Source organism: Trichoderma aggressivum (genome assembly GCF_033847375.1).
Source record: "Trichoderma aggressivum f. europaeum strain CBS 100526 chromosome Unknown scaffold_022, whole genome shotgun sequence".
In the NCBI taxonomy this organism is placed as follows: Eukaryota; Fungi; Ascomycota; class Sordariomycetes; order Hypocreales; family Hypocreaceae; genus Trichoderma; species Trichoderma aggressivum.
Window position 1 is genome coordinate 302,810 of NW_026946388.1, and position 16,826 is coordinate 319,635.

The window sequence follows — 16,826 nt, forward strand, 5'->3', positions numbered from 1 at the left end:
CGTATGCCACATGCAAGCCATAGCATCGCTCACAGAAGGCAGTTTGTGAGGTAGCTGACACTTTCTTCCTACTCACCGAGGCATTTATGTACATAGGCTGCCAGCCCAAACTTTACAGACTTTGGCACTGTCCTGGTATTCGCTCGCATAGCCCTTGATACGTGTACTTTCAATGCTTCCCCCGCGTCAACCACCTTCAATCTCATCTAATTCAGAAGACACCTCCAACGGAACGTCTCCGGTAACACCCCTCTCAGATGACCAGCAGCAGCAAAACGATAGCGACGATTCAATGACTCGATCAAATCGCCGAAAGCGCGAAAGCCCAAAGGAGAAGATACTCTCCGAGGTGAGGGGGTTGGTAGGGCTGAAAGAAGTCAAAGAACAGTTTGACAATATCGAGAGCTGCATTCGCATATGCCACCTCCAGCAAACAAATCCCGGAGCAGAGCGTTGGCATGCTGTTTTCCAGGGAAATCCAGGAACGGGTAAGTCTCTGCTTATTATTCCAGCTTCTAGCTGAAAAGGGTGTTGACGCTACTATCGAAGGGAAAACCACTGTTGCTCGACTATATGCGAAATTCCTGCGATGCATGCGCATCGTCAAATCGCGAACATATAAAGAGACCTCTGGAGCACAACTCGTGTGTATGGGACCGAATGGGGTCAAAGAACTGTTTGAGCTATCTGGTAACAACATGGTTCAGAGGTTGAGAGCTCAACAGATGCAAGCGTACCGCGACAGCCACCCCGATAACGAAGACGAAGACGAAGACGATGATCCAGCGTCGTTCAAACGCGCCAGCTCTTCGCTGGAGCCTGGCTGTCTATCGGATGGAGGTGTTTTGTTTGTGGATGAGGCATACCAACTCACAGCTCCACATGTACCAAGTTCCGGGCGTCAAGTTCTCGATATCATCCTCACAGAGATTGAGAACAATATTGGCAATCTAGTTGTCATATTCGCGGGATATAAAGAGGAGCTGGAATCTTTTTTCGGACACAATCCAGGACTACAGAGTCGAATACCACATACCCTGCAATTTGAGGATTTTAACGACCAAGAATTGCTACACATTCTCGCCAATCGGATTCAGAAAAAATACAACAATAAGATGAATGCTGAAGATGGACTGTATGGAAAGTTCATGAGGATAGCTATCCGTCGACTAGCCCGCGGCCGAGGGAAGAAAGGATTTGGCAACGCTCGTGCTGTGGATAACGTCTTACTCAAAATATGGGAGCGACAAGCTAAGCGACTATCCAAGTATAAGGGTTTAACGCAGAGTCAGGTTTTCACATTTACGAGAGAAGACATACTGGGGCCAAATCCTGCCGACGTGAGACTTACAAGCGCAGCTTGGGCTAAACTTCAACAGCTTACTGGACTGGAGGAAGTCAAAAAGTCGATTAATAACATGTTCGAGGCGCTTGTGATGAATTACCAACGAGAAATGGCCGAACAAGCACCATTGATCTTTTCATTGAATAGGATCTTTGTCGGATCACCAGGTACAGGCAAAACAAGTGTTGCCAAATTGTACGGCCAGATATTGGTTGACTTGGGCTTACTTAGTAATGGCGAGGGTAGGTATACGTATCGTCTCTGCTACTTTGCTTTATTATTTCATGATTCTCGGGTATGACTAACGTACTTTGACAGTGGTTACCAAGAATCCTGCAGATTTTATCGGAGAGGCTGTCGGGAAATCAGAAGCAAACACCAAGTCTATCCTGGCTGCAACGGTCGGCAAAGTCCTCATCATTGACGAGGCCTATATGTTAGATCCAGGAGAGGCGTCTAAGCGCGGTGATACATACAGAGCCTCTGTGCTTGATACACTGGTTGCTGAAGTGCAAAGTGTACCCGGAGAAGATCGCTGTGTGATTCTTCTCGGATATGAAGATAGGCTAAAGGAGATGTTTCGCAACGCCAACCCAGGACTCCCCGGGAGATTTGCCGCAGACAAACCATTTCGGTTCGAAGACTTTACCACAACGCAACTTTGGGATATATTGAATAAGAAATTAGTGTCTCGAAACTTACAGGCAACGAAAGAAGGATTAGCGACCGCGATAGACGTCTTGAATCGATCCCGAATGCGCCAAGGCTTTAGCAATGGAAGAGAAGTGGATATTATTCTGTCTTCAGCAATGGAAAACCACTTACAAAAGCATTCGAAGACAAATGGGTCTACTTATGGCCATGATATGATCCTAGCTCCAGAGGATTTTGATCCAGACTACGGCCGAGCCAGATATGCGGCAACTAATTGCCGGGCCGCCCTACAAAATCAGGTATCGAATTCCATCATCAGTCAATTGGAAGAATACCAGCGACTACTCAATATTACTAAACTACGAGGGGTTGGTGGTGCTTCTCTTGTCCCAACCTCATTCGTCTTTAAGGGACCGTCAGGTACGTTACACAGCTACACTCATTTTCACAAGCCATAAGTTGTTTCAGCAGCTCATAGATAGACGAGAAGAAGAGATGCTAATCTATACATGACCGTAGGTACTGGAAAGACAACAGTTGCTCGATATATGGGCGCTTTATTATACGACCTAGGGCTCATTGCCACCAAGACATTCGTCGAGTGCTCTGCGTCAGACTTTATTGGCGAGCACGTCGGTCATACAGCTCCCAAGACCAGAGCACAATTTGAAAAGGGCCTGGGAGGGGTACTATTTATCGACCATGCCCATCAACTTAACCAGGGCGGATACGGTACCGAAGCGATTAATGAGTTCGTCCGTCTTCTTCAGAAGCACAGCGGGAAAATCGTCATCATTCTAGCGGGCCCTTCTGAGGAGATCGAGTCGCTCATGGCAAAAGCACACGGGCTCGATAGCTCCTTTTTTAAGGAAATACTCTTTCAAGAGCTCACGGCCCAAGAATGCATGGCTTTCCTAATGAGAATACTAAGTGAAAATGGAATCAACGACTGTTTCTCCTCCAATCAAGAGGTCCAGCAAATTTTCACAAATCAGTTCGGAATACTGTCAAACTCAACTCATTGGAAGAACGCCAGCGACGTGAAATCATTGTCACAGTGGATGGTCATGGATGCTCTGACAAATTGGATCCCTCAAGGACAAGGCAGCATAGGGCCCTGTCTCTCAATCGAGAGGGCAAATTATTACTTCCAGAAAATGTTCGACAAGAAGACAGCCATGCAAATGAGCGACCTTAACAATTTAATGGGACTCTTCCGCCAAGCGGACTCTGCTCACATGGCGAACAGTTTCCACCACATGTCAGAGGACAAGCTAGAGGCCAAAGTTGAAGCCACGGTTAATACACAAGCTGTACACGCAGCCACAGACATGAAGGTTTCAGTAGACGTGGAAAAGACAGCGCATGTGGCTTACGATGAGCAGCAGGACAAAGTCAAATCTTTACAAGAAGCTCTGAAGTTGATAGGTCAATGCGAGGCGGGTTATGACTGGGTTAGAGATGGAAGCGGCTACAGGTGCAAGGGTGGAAGTCATTATGTGACTGACGAGCAGATACAATCTTATTCCTCATGATGTTATCTATTGGCTCGGGCTGAGGTATAGCCCATTTACTTGTGTACTACAACACTCGATAGTTCTCGAAATTCGTCGTATTCTCCCACAGCAATTCATTCATTCAGCTATCTGCTTATATCATCCATGTACAGAAGTTGCAGGTCATAGCTATCATTCTATTGTCAAGAGCAAATAAAGCGTGACCTGATGTTTCAGGAAAAATACGTTTTTAGTCCCGCCATATTTACCAGCAGATCTCTAATACTGAGCCTCCCGCGATCATACGTAATTGGAGTTCCGGGACATTCTCATCCCTGGTTGCATGGTATAGATCTGCCGACGCAGTAACGGCTACATTCACCATAAGCATGCATGAAACTTCACCAACTCTTGTTACCCACAGATCGAGTATCGTACCAGTCATGAGAAATAGAAAAGTCCAGCGTAATATTTTCATCATTCTTTGTATTATATGTAAAGAGCTCACTTCTTCGCACTGAGACTTTAAGAGAGGCCAACTACCTCGTAGTTCCAATTGCAAGTAGCGTTGGAGCTCTGAGCCGATACTTGCTTTGTGCCCGTGGCTGAGGCAACCACAGAGCCAGCACTATTCACAACCTGTATGTATTGTCCACTCCCAACAGTCAACCCAGGAACAGCACCATAGTTAAGGCCCGAAGCGCCAGCAAAACTACCAATTTGTTTGTTATTGCTATACACTTTGATCGTGTACCCATTCGATGGCAATAAGACGGCATAGTTAATCGTGTCTTGGCCCTGCTGATAGTTCTGAATCGACGGTGAACAGCTGGCGCTCTTAAGCAACGTGCGATACCACAGTGAACCGACTGGCGTCGATCCAGGAGGCAAAATTTGACTTCCACTGGTTGCTGCTCCAGATTTGTATGCCTTAATAAAAGGTGTCACAAGTTGCTGCCATCCAGTGTGGTCGAAGCCATTGGCATAGTCACCAATAGTTGAGCCTGCAATCTGTTCCTGGAAGAAGTTACCGATATAATGGCCTTCTCCTGCGTCGTTCCATGTGATTAGTTCCACGAGATCCGGTTTCAGTGATAGTACCTGCTCAAACCGCTGCGGTAGGTTGACTTCACCAATGCGATACCAGTCTTGGCCTGAGCCAAGATACTTGAACTGGAAACTAGACACGGCTATAGAACAGGCAGCAAATTAGCGGTTGTACTGAAGAGGAAGAGCGGTTAACATAAGAACAGCAGGGGTCTCTCACGCATCATGAATATTTTTTTCGCAGCTTGTGCCTGTTGGAGGAGATTCTGGTCATCGCTGCTAGAAACGTTAGAGATAGTGGTACCTGGAGCGGGCCATGCCGACTCCCAACTAAAGGCGCCGTCAACGACGGGATAATTCGAAAAGAAGTTGTTCGGCCACCCGCTCCAGTCACCAAAATTGGGAACGAAGTAGGGGGTGATGCCCTGGGAGACAAGAGGCTGTTGAAATCCTGACGTCCAGTCGGAATTCGAGATATAGCCACCATCATAAGTGCTGACAAACGGTCGACCAGAGATGGTGTAATACGACGGACGAGAAATATAGCTGCGCAGAAAAGACGGAATCTGCGAGGGTGTAATAGCACGCCAGCTCATGTCAAACGAGATAAACAGCTTGAAGCCGTTCTGATCTGCCGCGTCAAATAGATATCCCAACGCATTCAGTGCCCAAGAAGACGTGATGTCGTGTGTATTTAGCGCAAAAGCATCGAAGCCTACTGCCTTTGCATCTTTGACATCTTGAACCGCTTCTGCTTGAGTCATGCTTCCAACCATGTAGTGTGCGAATCTGTGGGATACGGGAACCGCGGTATTAGCATTGAGAAATTGCCTTTAAATGGTCTATTGAACGAGCATCTTCACTTACACCGCTCTCGGTACTATACTTCCTGTCGGTCCACTTGATACAGTTGACTTTGTAGAAGTAGATCCAGTTGTTGTCTGAGCAACTGAGGAGCTAGATTTTGTTGTCTGAGAGACTGAGGTAGTGGATTTTGTTGAAGAAGCCGATGTGACAGGACTGCCTGTTCCTCTGCTGACCTATATCATGTCATAGTAATATTAATATGATGAAACCGTCACAGGATTCAACCCTCTTACCAATGAAGCCGTAGAGTATCCAGACGGGACCGTAGTCCCACAAATGCCGGCTACAGATCCTCCATTGACAAATGCTCCGGTCAGACCGACTTCGCAACAGAATCCGTTGCCGAAACTTCCTGTCCATAAGGACCAGGCTGAACTCGCGCAACTGGGGGCACCTTCGACGCTGCCTCTACAATTGCTTGCTGCTCATAGAGATCCATTATCAGTTCACTATTGTAAACTCTTATGCATACTACTCACTTGTAGGACAGCAAGCCTCCACTTCGCCATTCCCAGTCGATTGACAATGTGACGTCGAAGGACAGCAAGACCCGTTTCCGCACGACTGGGTATCGGAAGGGCACGACCCCGATTGCAAGGACCAGCCTTGGCCGGCGACAGCCCGGAGTTGAAGAGGCGAGAAGGCGACCGACAGGACCGGGGACGAAAGAACTCCGACAACAACGAGGGGAGCGGATGCCCTCATGGTTGCTAATATGCGGCAGGCGCCAGGGACTCCAAGGAATCTACAGTATGAAGTTTACAAGAGTCACCAGATGTTGTGGGTTACATTCATACTATCCACGCAGATATTCAAGGCGTATATATAGATATCTTCGACTCCTTCTCGCTTGCTGAAAGCTGAAATTTCGTGTCTCGGCAAATATCACTGGCAAAAAGGGCGAGGTCCGCTTTATGAGTTAACCTCAATTTGCCATAGCGACCACAACAACGACAAAGCAGCTGCCGAAAACATCGCATTTGCATATTCTTAGCCTGGTGACAAAGTCTTGGTATCAGTCGGTATTGGAAACCATTCGATCAAAATGTGCAGAAGAACCCTGGCCGGCTTCACCCCGCATTCTCATATCTCCACACGGGAATCGGCCCGTGTTCGATGCTAATAAATGTCCCGTGATTCTAGTTCCGGGTGAACACGGAGTTGTGCCTTATTTTGGCTTCTGCTCTTACTATTTCTTATTGTTTTCCGTATTCTGTGTGATATATAGGGTTAATCGTTGTTTATGCGAGCTCCGGTATAACATTGAGGCGAGAAACCAGACTTTACATGTTCTCGTTAATGTATGGAGAAGCATACGCTTTGAAGTAGTACCGCTGCAAGCTACACTACGATGTAACAACATGCCTCCCCAAAGGATGCGTTTATGCAGAACCGGCCCTGTTAACGCCCAACCAAGCACACTGATCTAGCGACAGAAATGGATGGGACTGTCTTAAGCGAACTGGGCCTACTATTGCATGCGGTAAACGAATATTGCTGCCTAGATTTCCTTGAAAATCTCGGCGAGCTTCAAAGTTCAAAGTTCAATGTATCAAAAATGCACCATCCATCTGCCTCATGTTGTAACGAAATTCTTATGCCATTGCGCCTAGATATCTGACTAGTTCATATATAATTTAAAAGAGTGCGTAAGTGCGTAGCCCATAACATTCATCTGTGCCTTCATAATAGCCGTTTACTCCTGAAAGGTGCCCTTCAGAGGCAGATCGTCATCATACTTGCCCTCTTCCTTCTTCATGTGCTTGTCAAAGCTCTGTGTCGACATCTGCACCTTGTCAAACAGAACCCTATCCAATACCGGCGCGGCGGGCGGCAGCTTGCCCTTTGCACGAGCGGCATCTGCATCCTTGGCATAGTTGTGCAGTGCCAAGCTCGATGCGATCTGGAAGGCGTTCCTGATCTGTCGACCGTTCCAGCAGCCCGTAGAGCGCGCCAGATCCTCGTAATGCTTGTTGGCAAACTCGAGAATTTCATCGTCCTTGATAGCAAGTGGCGGCTCGCCCGTCATCTTCTGTCGCTCAGACTCCATCACCTTGAGCTTGGCAATGTTGAGGCGGAAGATCTCAGTTGTCTGAGTCTTGTCGAGAGGCGGGTAGTACAGAGACAGGTGGATACGAGACTTGAAGGCCTCGTCGATGGTTCCCACACGGTTGGTTGTCAGGAAGAGGAGACCGTTGTAGTACTCCAACACACGGAGGAATACGGACACGAGAGCGTTTCGCGTCATATCCAGCTTGGATCGCTGCGACAGGAAAACGTCGGCCTCATCCAGCAGGAGCACGCAGTCCCACAAGTGCGCAAGACGGAAGACGTTCTTCAGACGTGACTCAACTTCATGAGGTGACAGACCGAGATCACCGCAGGTAATGACGAACAGCGGCTTCTTGTTCTCCATGGCTACAGCCTCAGCTGTTGCAGTCTTACCCACACCAGGCACACCGTGCAAGAGGACTACAAGACCACGACCTTTGCCCGCGATCAGATCCTGTCCAGGTCCCTCCGTTGAGGCGTCGACATATCGTCTCTCAAGCTGCTTCTTTCGGAAATGAGACATGACAAGACTGCGGACCACATCCTTGTAGTCGCTGTGAATTCGCAGGTTCTCAAACACACCGGCCTCGCGTCGAATAGGCTTGAGGAGGTTCAAGTCCACAGGCATAAAGCGACGTTCACGCAGAGCATAAGCAAACATACGCTTAGGGAGCAGCACCAAGTCTTCATCGCGCAGCTTCAGAGCCTGGGCGTTTGCCTCGAAGTTGCGAGATCCCCTCAGACGATTGCGCAGGAATGTATCAACAGTGAGATTGTCGCGGCGCTGGCGGCTCTCGACACCATCAGCCTTCTGGATGATCTCCTTCTGCACATATGACCTGTTCTGGCGCCCACCATCGAACCATTTCTGGATCGGCATCTCATCCTCCGCGATCTCGCAACGCGTAGCCTTGCTAACAGCCAGCTGATGGAAATCAGGTCGCCAGTTAGGCATCTTCTGGTAGGCCTCGGTCAAGTCAACAATCACATCACTCTCCACAAACTCTGGGTGGCGCATCTTCTCGTAGTACTCGTTATCCAGAATCTCCTGCTCCGGCTCAGTCCGGTGAGAAGGAGGGTTCCTGGTAAGCGTCCAGGCGTTATACTGCTGATGGCGGTCTTCCAAGAGATGCAAGAACCTACGGCCCTGGTCCTTCAGGCCCTCGATGAGCTCCTCATGCCCAGGCTGGTAGCGCATGGGGTAGCACGGCAGCGACTCAATAGAACGCTCACCAGCGAAGGCTTCGATCTCGAACTTGTTCTTGACAGCACCAAAAGTCGTGCCGTCGTGGTCAATGTAATAAGCAGAGATCTTGAACTTGGTCTGGTCGTCGATATCATCGAACTCGTCGAAGAAGCCCCAGCCGTTCTTGGGATAAGAAGTCTCGGGCTGAGGGGCCTGGATCTTGTAGATTCGCCAAACTTCATGGTATCGACCGCCGGCTTCGACAGCAGCCGGCATGTGGATGAGGTCACCGACACGGAAGAGCGACCACAAGTCATCAAACTTGACCTTCTCGGCGGTGCTGCCCTCGAAGCGAGCATAGAGGGGCATGATTTCCTCGTCAATGAACTTGACGTAGGCGCGCATGTCCCTCAGAGCTTCGGGGCTGTCCATAACACCGTCAAAGTCTTCATCGACGTTGGAGTCTACGGAAGCAAGCGACTCAGTGTCATCCTTGTCCTCATCCTCACCATCCTCGCCGTCGGTCTTGGCTTCCGTATCAGTGTCGTCTTTGTTAATGACCTCGACGATAACCTCGGGCTCGTCGCTGCCAGCTGTATCGGCAGCATCAGAGTGCTGCTCCTCGAGCTCTTCATAGTCGGCCCACTTCTCCTCCAGTGTGGCAAGAATCTCTCGCATCTTGGGTTGAAAGTATACGAGGGCCTTGAAGGGCCGCATGAAGGTGCGAGGAGTTGATCTGGATTCTGTATCGTTGAGGAATGAGGTCAGATGGCCCAGGATGGGCTGTGACTGCACACGAATCCGCTGAATCTCAGTGTCGGACGAGAGAAGTTCATTCCTCCTATCACGCTTGACCTTGTCGAGAGGGTCAATCTTCTTCTTGCGGTCAAGATGAGTGTCGTAGAGGCTGTACCAGCTCTTGCGAACTCGAGCCGTCTCTTCGCTGCGGCGCATCGCGCGCTCACGTCGAATCTGACCCTGAAGTCCGGGGCCAGCCACAAGGACTTCGACGGCATAGTCGGGCTCGTCCTCGGCCTGGAAGCGATTTTTAAAATTTTCGAAGTTAACTCTGCGGACCTCGGGGATCTTGGGGCGCCACTTGGCAGCAACACGGCGACGATCTGCGAGGATTCTGTCCCGGCGCTCTGCCTCTTCTTGCATAGCAATCAAATCAAGATCATGAGGGCCGTAGGGGCGTACTGAACGGCCACCACCAGTTCCGTTGCCATTGCCGTTGCCATTACCGCCAAAGCGGCCGCCACGGCGAGGAAGTGTCTTCCTGGTGGTCTGCTTTGTGCGAGCCATTTTGTAATGTGTTTAATTGGCTCGAAGGGGAAAATTCAGTGAAAATGAGAATTAACAAAGAGAAGGTGTAAGTGAAGCCTGTTGGGTATGATGTTGAGTGAGTTGTTGTGATGAGGCTTGTTCTGCAAAAGAATTGGCTTCTCCAGAGGAATGATGGTATATTAATATTTCCAGCTTGGACTACAATATTCTTGGACTGCTCATCAAAATGCAAATTAAGAGCCTCTTTGCATTGATCGAGACAGTGACTCACGCCGCAGCTCGCTAGGCAGATGCGAGGCAGCCACCGTGAGCATGGACGAGGATCCGCAGCCAATAGACCTGCATGAGTCTTACAACGATTGCCAGGCAACCATCGACTAATATTTTAGGTCTGTTTTCAGCAGATGAAAAACGACTCGTTCTCTGAGTTAACAGCTTGATAAGCTGTTACTTCACACCGTAGGACACAAGACAAGGATTATTCAACCCTGGCTATAATGGGAGCTTGCATAGCTATGATTGAGCAGGTTCGTGAGGGTGGTCTCGGGTGTCCGCCAGTTCTTGCCGATCCAGTATCCATCTCTACCCCCACAAGAGCTCTGAGCAAGGAATTGAGATTGATGTTCCCTTAAACGTGCTTGAAACATTCCCCAAGTATCTCTCTCTTTCTCACGGACATGGAGCATCTAGAGAGGTTTTGAAGAAGAGAGATCGTCTAATAATACTGTCCCAGCTACTTAGAGTATACAACCCGAGCTATAAAATCCACGTTTCAATTGCAGAGATAAACTCCCATCCAAACCCAGTTGATGGGACTGGTAAACCCTACATCGTCATGCACTTGTGATGGCTCGATCTCATGTCGGTACTCCATAAGCAGCTTAAGGCAACCAACACACACACCATAACGAACGCTAACAACTCACCGTACTGTGCCGGATCAATCGCGCGAGACTCCAGGAACGAGCTTGACGGGATCCCTCCCCCTATCCCAGCATTAGCAATTAGGCTTCAGCGTCCGTGCGTGAGGCTCTTTGGGCGGTTCCCATCGTGATGTTGGTGTGCCTTGTCAACAAATCATGTTGAAGGCTTAGACACACAGCCACACCATCCCCACACGCGTGCCTAGACTGGATCTCCGCGGCACTTGAGAAGCCAATCGCTGTTAGATGCTCACATGCAAATCCACGGTGAAAAGTCAACATGATCTTGTGTCATGCAAGCACGGTTTCATTGGCACAACATCTTGAGTCCTGCATCAATGCTTGTTCCATGTTCCCCTTGTTGAGATCCTGATGCCTGCTTGATAGTATCAACGTGCGGGGTCTTCAATGTTACGATGGCCGGCCCACTTGTAAGAGCCTCAAAGAATTACAGGGGTACGGAGAAGAAGAGCGCGAACCCTGGGAAGGAATCACATCTCTTCCTTCAATTGATGTGATATGATGCTATGCCACTTATGATAAGAGGCAACTGATGAGACACTGGTGGAATCGACAGTGTGCTCAAGCATTCATGTAAGCAGCTTTGCCTATGCGTCTTCCATGTTAGGTACAAATGGAGGAGTTTTAGAAGCGTACTAGGGTGAAAATCTGGCAAATTCGCCCAACGCTTCTGGGCCACGCCGGGCGTCAAACAGAGTGGTCAGAACGTTATATCTGTGGTTTTATAGATAGTGTCCTTACACCGGACCTTACACTCTCGCCTTATTCTACCCAATAGTTCAGTCTCCTTTCCTAGTATAGACTTATTACTAATAATTATTATTACAGAAGAGTTAAACTTTAACTAGTTAATCTGTTTTTGTGTCTAAGAGCATATACGCAACTATACCTCGCGAACTTTTATTACTAGCCCTTCTAATACTTTAGGTAATTTCTCGCCTAACTAGGGCAGCCTATTCTCTTATAACGCGTAAGAAGGGTTACTAAATTTTAGCGCTTATAAAAAGGGCATCCTTATTATATATAACTAGCGGAATATATAAATACTATACTTAAATATAAAAAAGATTTTCGGAAAAAACCCTAATAAAGTTCTCATAACCCTACGTAAACTATAAGATAAAGATGCTATAACCAACAGCCAGAGACAATAACTACAACGGCGCGCTACAAAGGACACCATACCAACAGTGGGAGTCGAGCATATGCAAAAATTGCTTACGTATAATAACTGTTGAAATAAGGGGCAACGACCTAGTAGTTGTACCGGTACCCACGTAGGCAGGAGGTCAGTCCACTAGCTACGTATAAGTAGGAGGCCATAGTCGCCACTAGATAGGAAGATCCTAAGGCCAATTGATATACTTTTTCATCAATAGCAATCAGGGGCTGGATTGTTTTTTTACATGTTCCACTTGAGCAATACATGGACTCCGTCACCATGTCCGGTATTGTCCCAAGTTTTCTTGTTTCGCTTGATCGCGGCCTGGTCATCGTCCGGAGTAAGGATAGCGGTCTCTCCAACACCAAACTTGTTTGCGACGTCGCTTGAACGCCATTCAGCAACCCCTTCGCATCGTAGGATGGGCGTAAAGTCGGCATCAATGGTGGTGTTCTCTGCGTTCTCTGTATCATCTGCCTGGTCGCCATTGGTCTTCTTGGCCTTGGCCTTGGCGGGTTTTCTGGTGGAGGCATTCTTGGGCTTGGATGGTTTTCCCGCGGAGGGCGCCATCTTGGGAGGAAACCCGCTTTTCACTTGGATCCAAGTGGGAATTGTCGATGGTGTCTGGGTCAAGGAAGGAGAGTTTGATCGAGGAGGGAGAAGTTCCTTTATAGTCCCGGGCCCGAGTGGACTGCGGATTTCAATCAATTTGGCGATGCATTGGAGGCTTGAGATAAAAGGGTGGTTACGTTGAATATCGCGATACATTTGAGGACTCGTTGGGACTTGGTGAGCATAAACCAAAAGGGTGTATGTTGGATACGCGTATCTGACGGTTAGTGGTGGTGGAATATTGGGTATACACCTACGAGGCGGGGTGTTTTCTGGTAGAGGGTGTGGTGATAGTGAGAGTCAACAAGAGCAAAAAATCCTCCGGTATCTGCATAGACCAGGCTCGCTTCTTAGATCACACTGTCAGAAGCCAGTCACAAAGGACTTTGTTTCTAGGAAGGTCGGAGATAAATACAGTCCTTTGGGTAACCCTATCTGCGTGGTCCGTGATGATGACCGTGCTACCTTCAACCTTGATTCTCTCACTCTTCCTTTGAGTCGCAGTTTCGTGACACACTCGGCAAAATGCGGTTGGACAATTTGACACTGAGGCAAGACTACCGCGTTCTCGTACGGTTATTCACTGGATTTGATGAAGATCAATGCTTTTACGGTACAGGTATCTGAAATGTATTTGGCCATTAAGCTCGCTCTTGGCTAAGCTTGTCTTAATTACCAAGAAGGAAGTCTACTGGACTAAGAATAATAATTATATCGCTATTGCTCTGCTTGAACTGGCTAGCTAAGAGCTAAAATGGCTTAAAAAATGGCTTAAACTGGATAACCAAACTCTTAAGTGACGTTAGAAATATGATTTAAAAAGCACTTTCACAAAGCTAAGATAACAGAGTTAAACATAGGGCAGATTAAGCATTTTAGTAATAGTATAAAGAAGAGGCAAGAGTATAAGCCCACTGGGATTATTAATAATAATAGCTTAGATAGTAAGGATCTAGTAGAGGATAAAGATGCTAAATTTGCTAACGAGAATAAGCCTAAGACTGCTATTAAGGAGAAACTTAATAGCGCCGCTGAGGAAAATCTAGAGGATAGTGTAATAGAGTTAGACAATAGGGAAGGGGATACGGACTCCGAGGTATTATTAAGTAATTAGAAAGTTTATAAATAGGCGATACTTTTAGCTAATTATAAAATAACTTATAGATATATAATAGGTCTATTTTCTAATATAGGCGGTTTAGGAGATTTTGCTATTCTAATAGATAGATCTTAGGACTGGAAAATATAGGGATTGATATATTTAGGGATAGGCTTAGCAAAAAACATTATAATAAGTAAGTCTATAAATATGATACACTTATAAGTATATTTAGATCCCATGATCAAAAGACTATGGTGTTTTCTTCCGGTCACCACCTGGCGGCACTGAGAAAGGTGAGCTTTAAATCGAGCAACCAGCGAATCCTCAGTTATCAGCTTCAAGATGAAGTATTTGCATATAACACTCCAACGCACCAGATTCTATTTCACCATTGACTATTTTGATTTAATCATGAAGGGCCTCGCCTAACTTCCAATTGATTTATCTAAAGCCATCACGATGGCACTTGGCTGTCGGCCTAGTAAGTCATCGGGGTATCATGAGTTTCATTATCGCTATATAGTAAAAGAAATACGCCAAATCTAGGCTTCTAAGTCTATGCCGAACAAAGAAAAGGTAAAAATCACTCCTCTCATCTCCCCTTTTAGCATTAAAGAAAATAAAGGAAAAAGAAAAAAAGGCCAGGCGAATCTTCTGCCATTCAATCTAAGCCAAAGCGCAGCATTGCGATGCATGTCGTATCAAAACGTCGTAACTCATAACTCTTTAGTCGTAAACAGATGCCTTTGACCATTTGGAACTGGCTCGAATCCGTTTTCCATACTTGTAAAAGAAAAACGGTACAGGGATCAGCAACGCAGCAAATCCACCAGTAATACTGGAGCCTGGTCCGACGCCAATGTTGTGGAACAAAGGTCCTACAACCAGCGGGAAAGCACCAGCAAAACATGATCGAAGGAAAGTATTTGCCGCTACAGCTGATGCGGCGTAAGCCTGGAATGTGTCCACCAGGTAGTTGAGTGCAGCTTGGAAGATGGTGAAGAAACCTGTTCCCAACATGACGAGACCGATACAAGGCACGATCCAATGGATGTGAGGTTGTGGACCAGTCCAGCCCAACAAAAACTGTCCGCCACTAAAGAGGACGGAGCCAACCATCATGGGCGGTAAACGCTTTTCGGGAACTGCTCGGTTGCCAGCGGCATGATATGCCTTGTTATACAAGAGTTGGTTGTACACATTAGCACCACATCCAAAGATGGCTCCAAGGAAGATGCAAGTGAAAGGCAGCGTAGCGACCAGAGGGCCCCATCCACGAATTTCACGGAAGATGATGGGAATGCCGCCTAGCTGCATGTACAAGATGCCGTAGCAGAAACTGGCATAGAGGGCGACGAGGAAGCAAATGGGCGTAAGGAGCAACTGCACCGGGCGGACCAAGAACTTCTTGCACAGGTCCTTGACATTGACGTCCCATTCCTCGAATTTGGCGTGCAAAGCCCAGTTTCCGCTCTCATGGCGCAGCCGACGCGCCTTGTATACGAGAAGTTTCGGGGGGTAGCTTTCGTCGATGAAGATGACCGCAAGCAGGAGGAAAACGGCCTGGAGCATTCCTGTAAGATATTCGGTCCAGCGCCAGCCCAAGAATGACTGCTCTGTCACAGCAGCAGAGACAATAGGACCTAGATTAAGTGTTAGTGTTGGTGAAATTTTCAACGTGTGGCGATTACTGATCTTGCTTACCCAAAGAAGGGCCACCGACGACAGCCATTGCGTAGCCAGCCATGGCAATGCCTCTGTATGCTGGAGAAAACAGATCACCCAGGACACCGCCCGTGTTCGTAACGGGTGCGGATGAGAAGAAGGCTCCCCAGAAACGAGTCAACATGATGGTTTGAAGGTCTTTAGCCGTAGCAGTTGCGAAGCTGAAGCAGATGGCAACAAACATGGGAGCCATGACTGCAATACGGCGGCCATAGACCTCACTCAGCGGTGCCCATAGTAAGGGACCAACACCGAAGCCGAAGAGGAACAATGTGGTTCCCAGCGTTGCAACCTGCGTTCCAACGTGGAATTCTTTGGCCACCTGTTGCGTACCAGCAGAGTATGCCGATGAAGCCCAAGTCGCCGTCATGGTAACAAGGCCATAGAGCGCCGTGGTGAGCACCTTTTTGTGCGTGGGCCAGTTGAGAGGGTGGTAGGGGTCGTCGGGGCCGTCGAAGTCGACAATCTCGTCCTCTGTTGTCGGGATATGCGCAAGGGGATGTGTAAACTGAATATTGGGTCGCGAACGAATACGCGACAATACTGTATCTCGCCGGGACAGGGTACGATCTAAGGCCGTGGCCCTTGCAGATTCAGGGCGAGTTCGGATCTTGCTGGCCTGGGATGTATTGGTCCGGATCTCTTGGAGAGCGGGTCGGTGACCATCAAGGTCGTCTTCCTTTTCTCTGTCATCTAGACTATGAATGCTGGTTCCGCTCTCTTCATTTGGACTTTCGTCAAAGGCGGCTGTATCACTGGTCTGGGACTGTGAATGTCCAAGGACCTGGTCTTCTTTGCCTGCCATATTGAGGATTGTAGCACGTGAGGTTCGTTGATCGAAAAACGAACTCAAGCATCGCTAGCGCATCTTCAATCCCGGATCCATCATCGTGGGAGCGGGAACATCCATTTATATAACTACCGATACGAAAATCTCTGGTTCAAGAGACAGCCGAAAGCCGGGAAAGAATTTCCACATTAATCGACCGCTAATCGTCGACCGCTAAATCTACAATCTCAAGGTCAGCAACAACGGGCGAAGAAAAACATGATCCTAGTCGCCTTCGATATCTGCCGTCGCTATTTCCGATCCACACCACGGCTAAGTCTGCCGATTGTTAGGGGCTGTGGCTGACGTCAATGGCCGACTTGATTTCGACAAGGGTGACAAGGCCCGGAGAAAGACGTAAAAGCGAGCCGAGGACGGAGCCGATGTCACTCATCAGTATTAGCAGCTCTTTAGTCATGTGTGGGTTGTGCAGTTAGAAGCCGACTTGACCATTCTCATTCGGCTACTTACTCTGATAACGCAGACTTTGGGGCCTCTTTGTTCCTGAGCAGTGACAA

General features: G+C 48.0%; 5 protein-coding genes across 5 annotated transcripts; 1 reads left to right on the plus strand and 4 right to left on the minus strand.

Annotated features, from left to right (window-relative positions):
* Positions 1-172: 172 nt before the first annotated feature.
* Triagg1_5932 (uncharacterized protein) lies at positions 173-3,534 on the plus strand (the record flags this gene model as incomplete). Its single annotated transcript, XM_062900500.1, has 4 exons — positions 173-488; positions 550-1,587; positions 1,664-2,419; positions 2,519-3,534. 4 exons carry the CDS (start codon positions 173-175, stop codon positions 3,532-3,534), a joined length of 3,126 nt encoding a protein of 1,041 aa, XP_062755133.1.
* A 486-nt stretch (positions 3,535-4,020) lies between these two features.
* Triagg1_5933 (CAZyme family GH71) lies at positions 4,021-5,318 on the minus strand (the record flags this gene model as incomplete). Its single annotated transcript, XM_062900501.1, has 2 exons — positions 4,021-4,685; positions 4,763-5,318. The coding sequence occupies 2 exons, from the start codon at positions 5,316-5,318 to the stop codon at positions 4,021-4,023; spliced, it is 1,221 nt and encodes a 406-aa protein (XP_062755134.1).
* A 1,787-nt stretch (positions 5,319-7,105) lies between these two features.
* Triagg1_5934 (uncharacterized protein) lies at positions 7,106-9,952 on the minus strand (the record flags this gene model as incomplete). Its single annotated transcript, XM_062900502.1, has 1 exon — positions 7,106-9,952. One exon carries the CDS (start codon positions 9,950-9,952, stop codon positions 7,106-7,108), a length of 2,847 nt encoding a protein of 948 aa, XP_062755135.1.
* Positions 9,953-12,280: 2,328 nt separating this feature from the next.
* Positions 12,281-12,808, minus strand: Triagg1_5935 (uncharacterized protein; the record flags this gene model as incomplete). Its single annotated transcript, XM_062900503.1, has 1 exon — positions 12,281-12,808. One exon carries the CDS (start codon positions 12,806-12,808, stop codon positions 12,281-12,283), a length of 528 nt encoding a protein of 175 aa, XP_062755136.1.
* Positions 12,809-14,480: 1,672 nt separating this feature from the next.
* Positions 14,481-16,284, minus strand: Triagg1_5936 (uncharacterized protein; the record flags this gene model as incomplete). Its single annotated transcript, XM_062900504.1, has 2 exons — positions 14,481-15,397; positions 15,459-16,284. The coding sequence occupies 2 exons, from the start codon at positions 16,282-16,284 to the stop codon at positions 14,481-14,483; spliced, it is 1,743 nt and encodes a 580-aa protein (XP_062755137.1).
* Between the last annotated feature and the right edge of the window lie 542 nt (positions 16,285-16,826).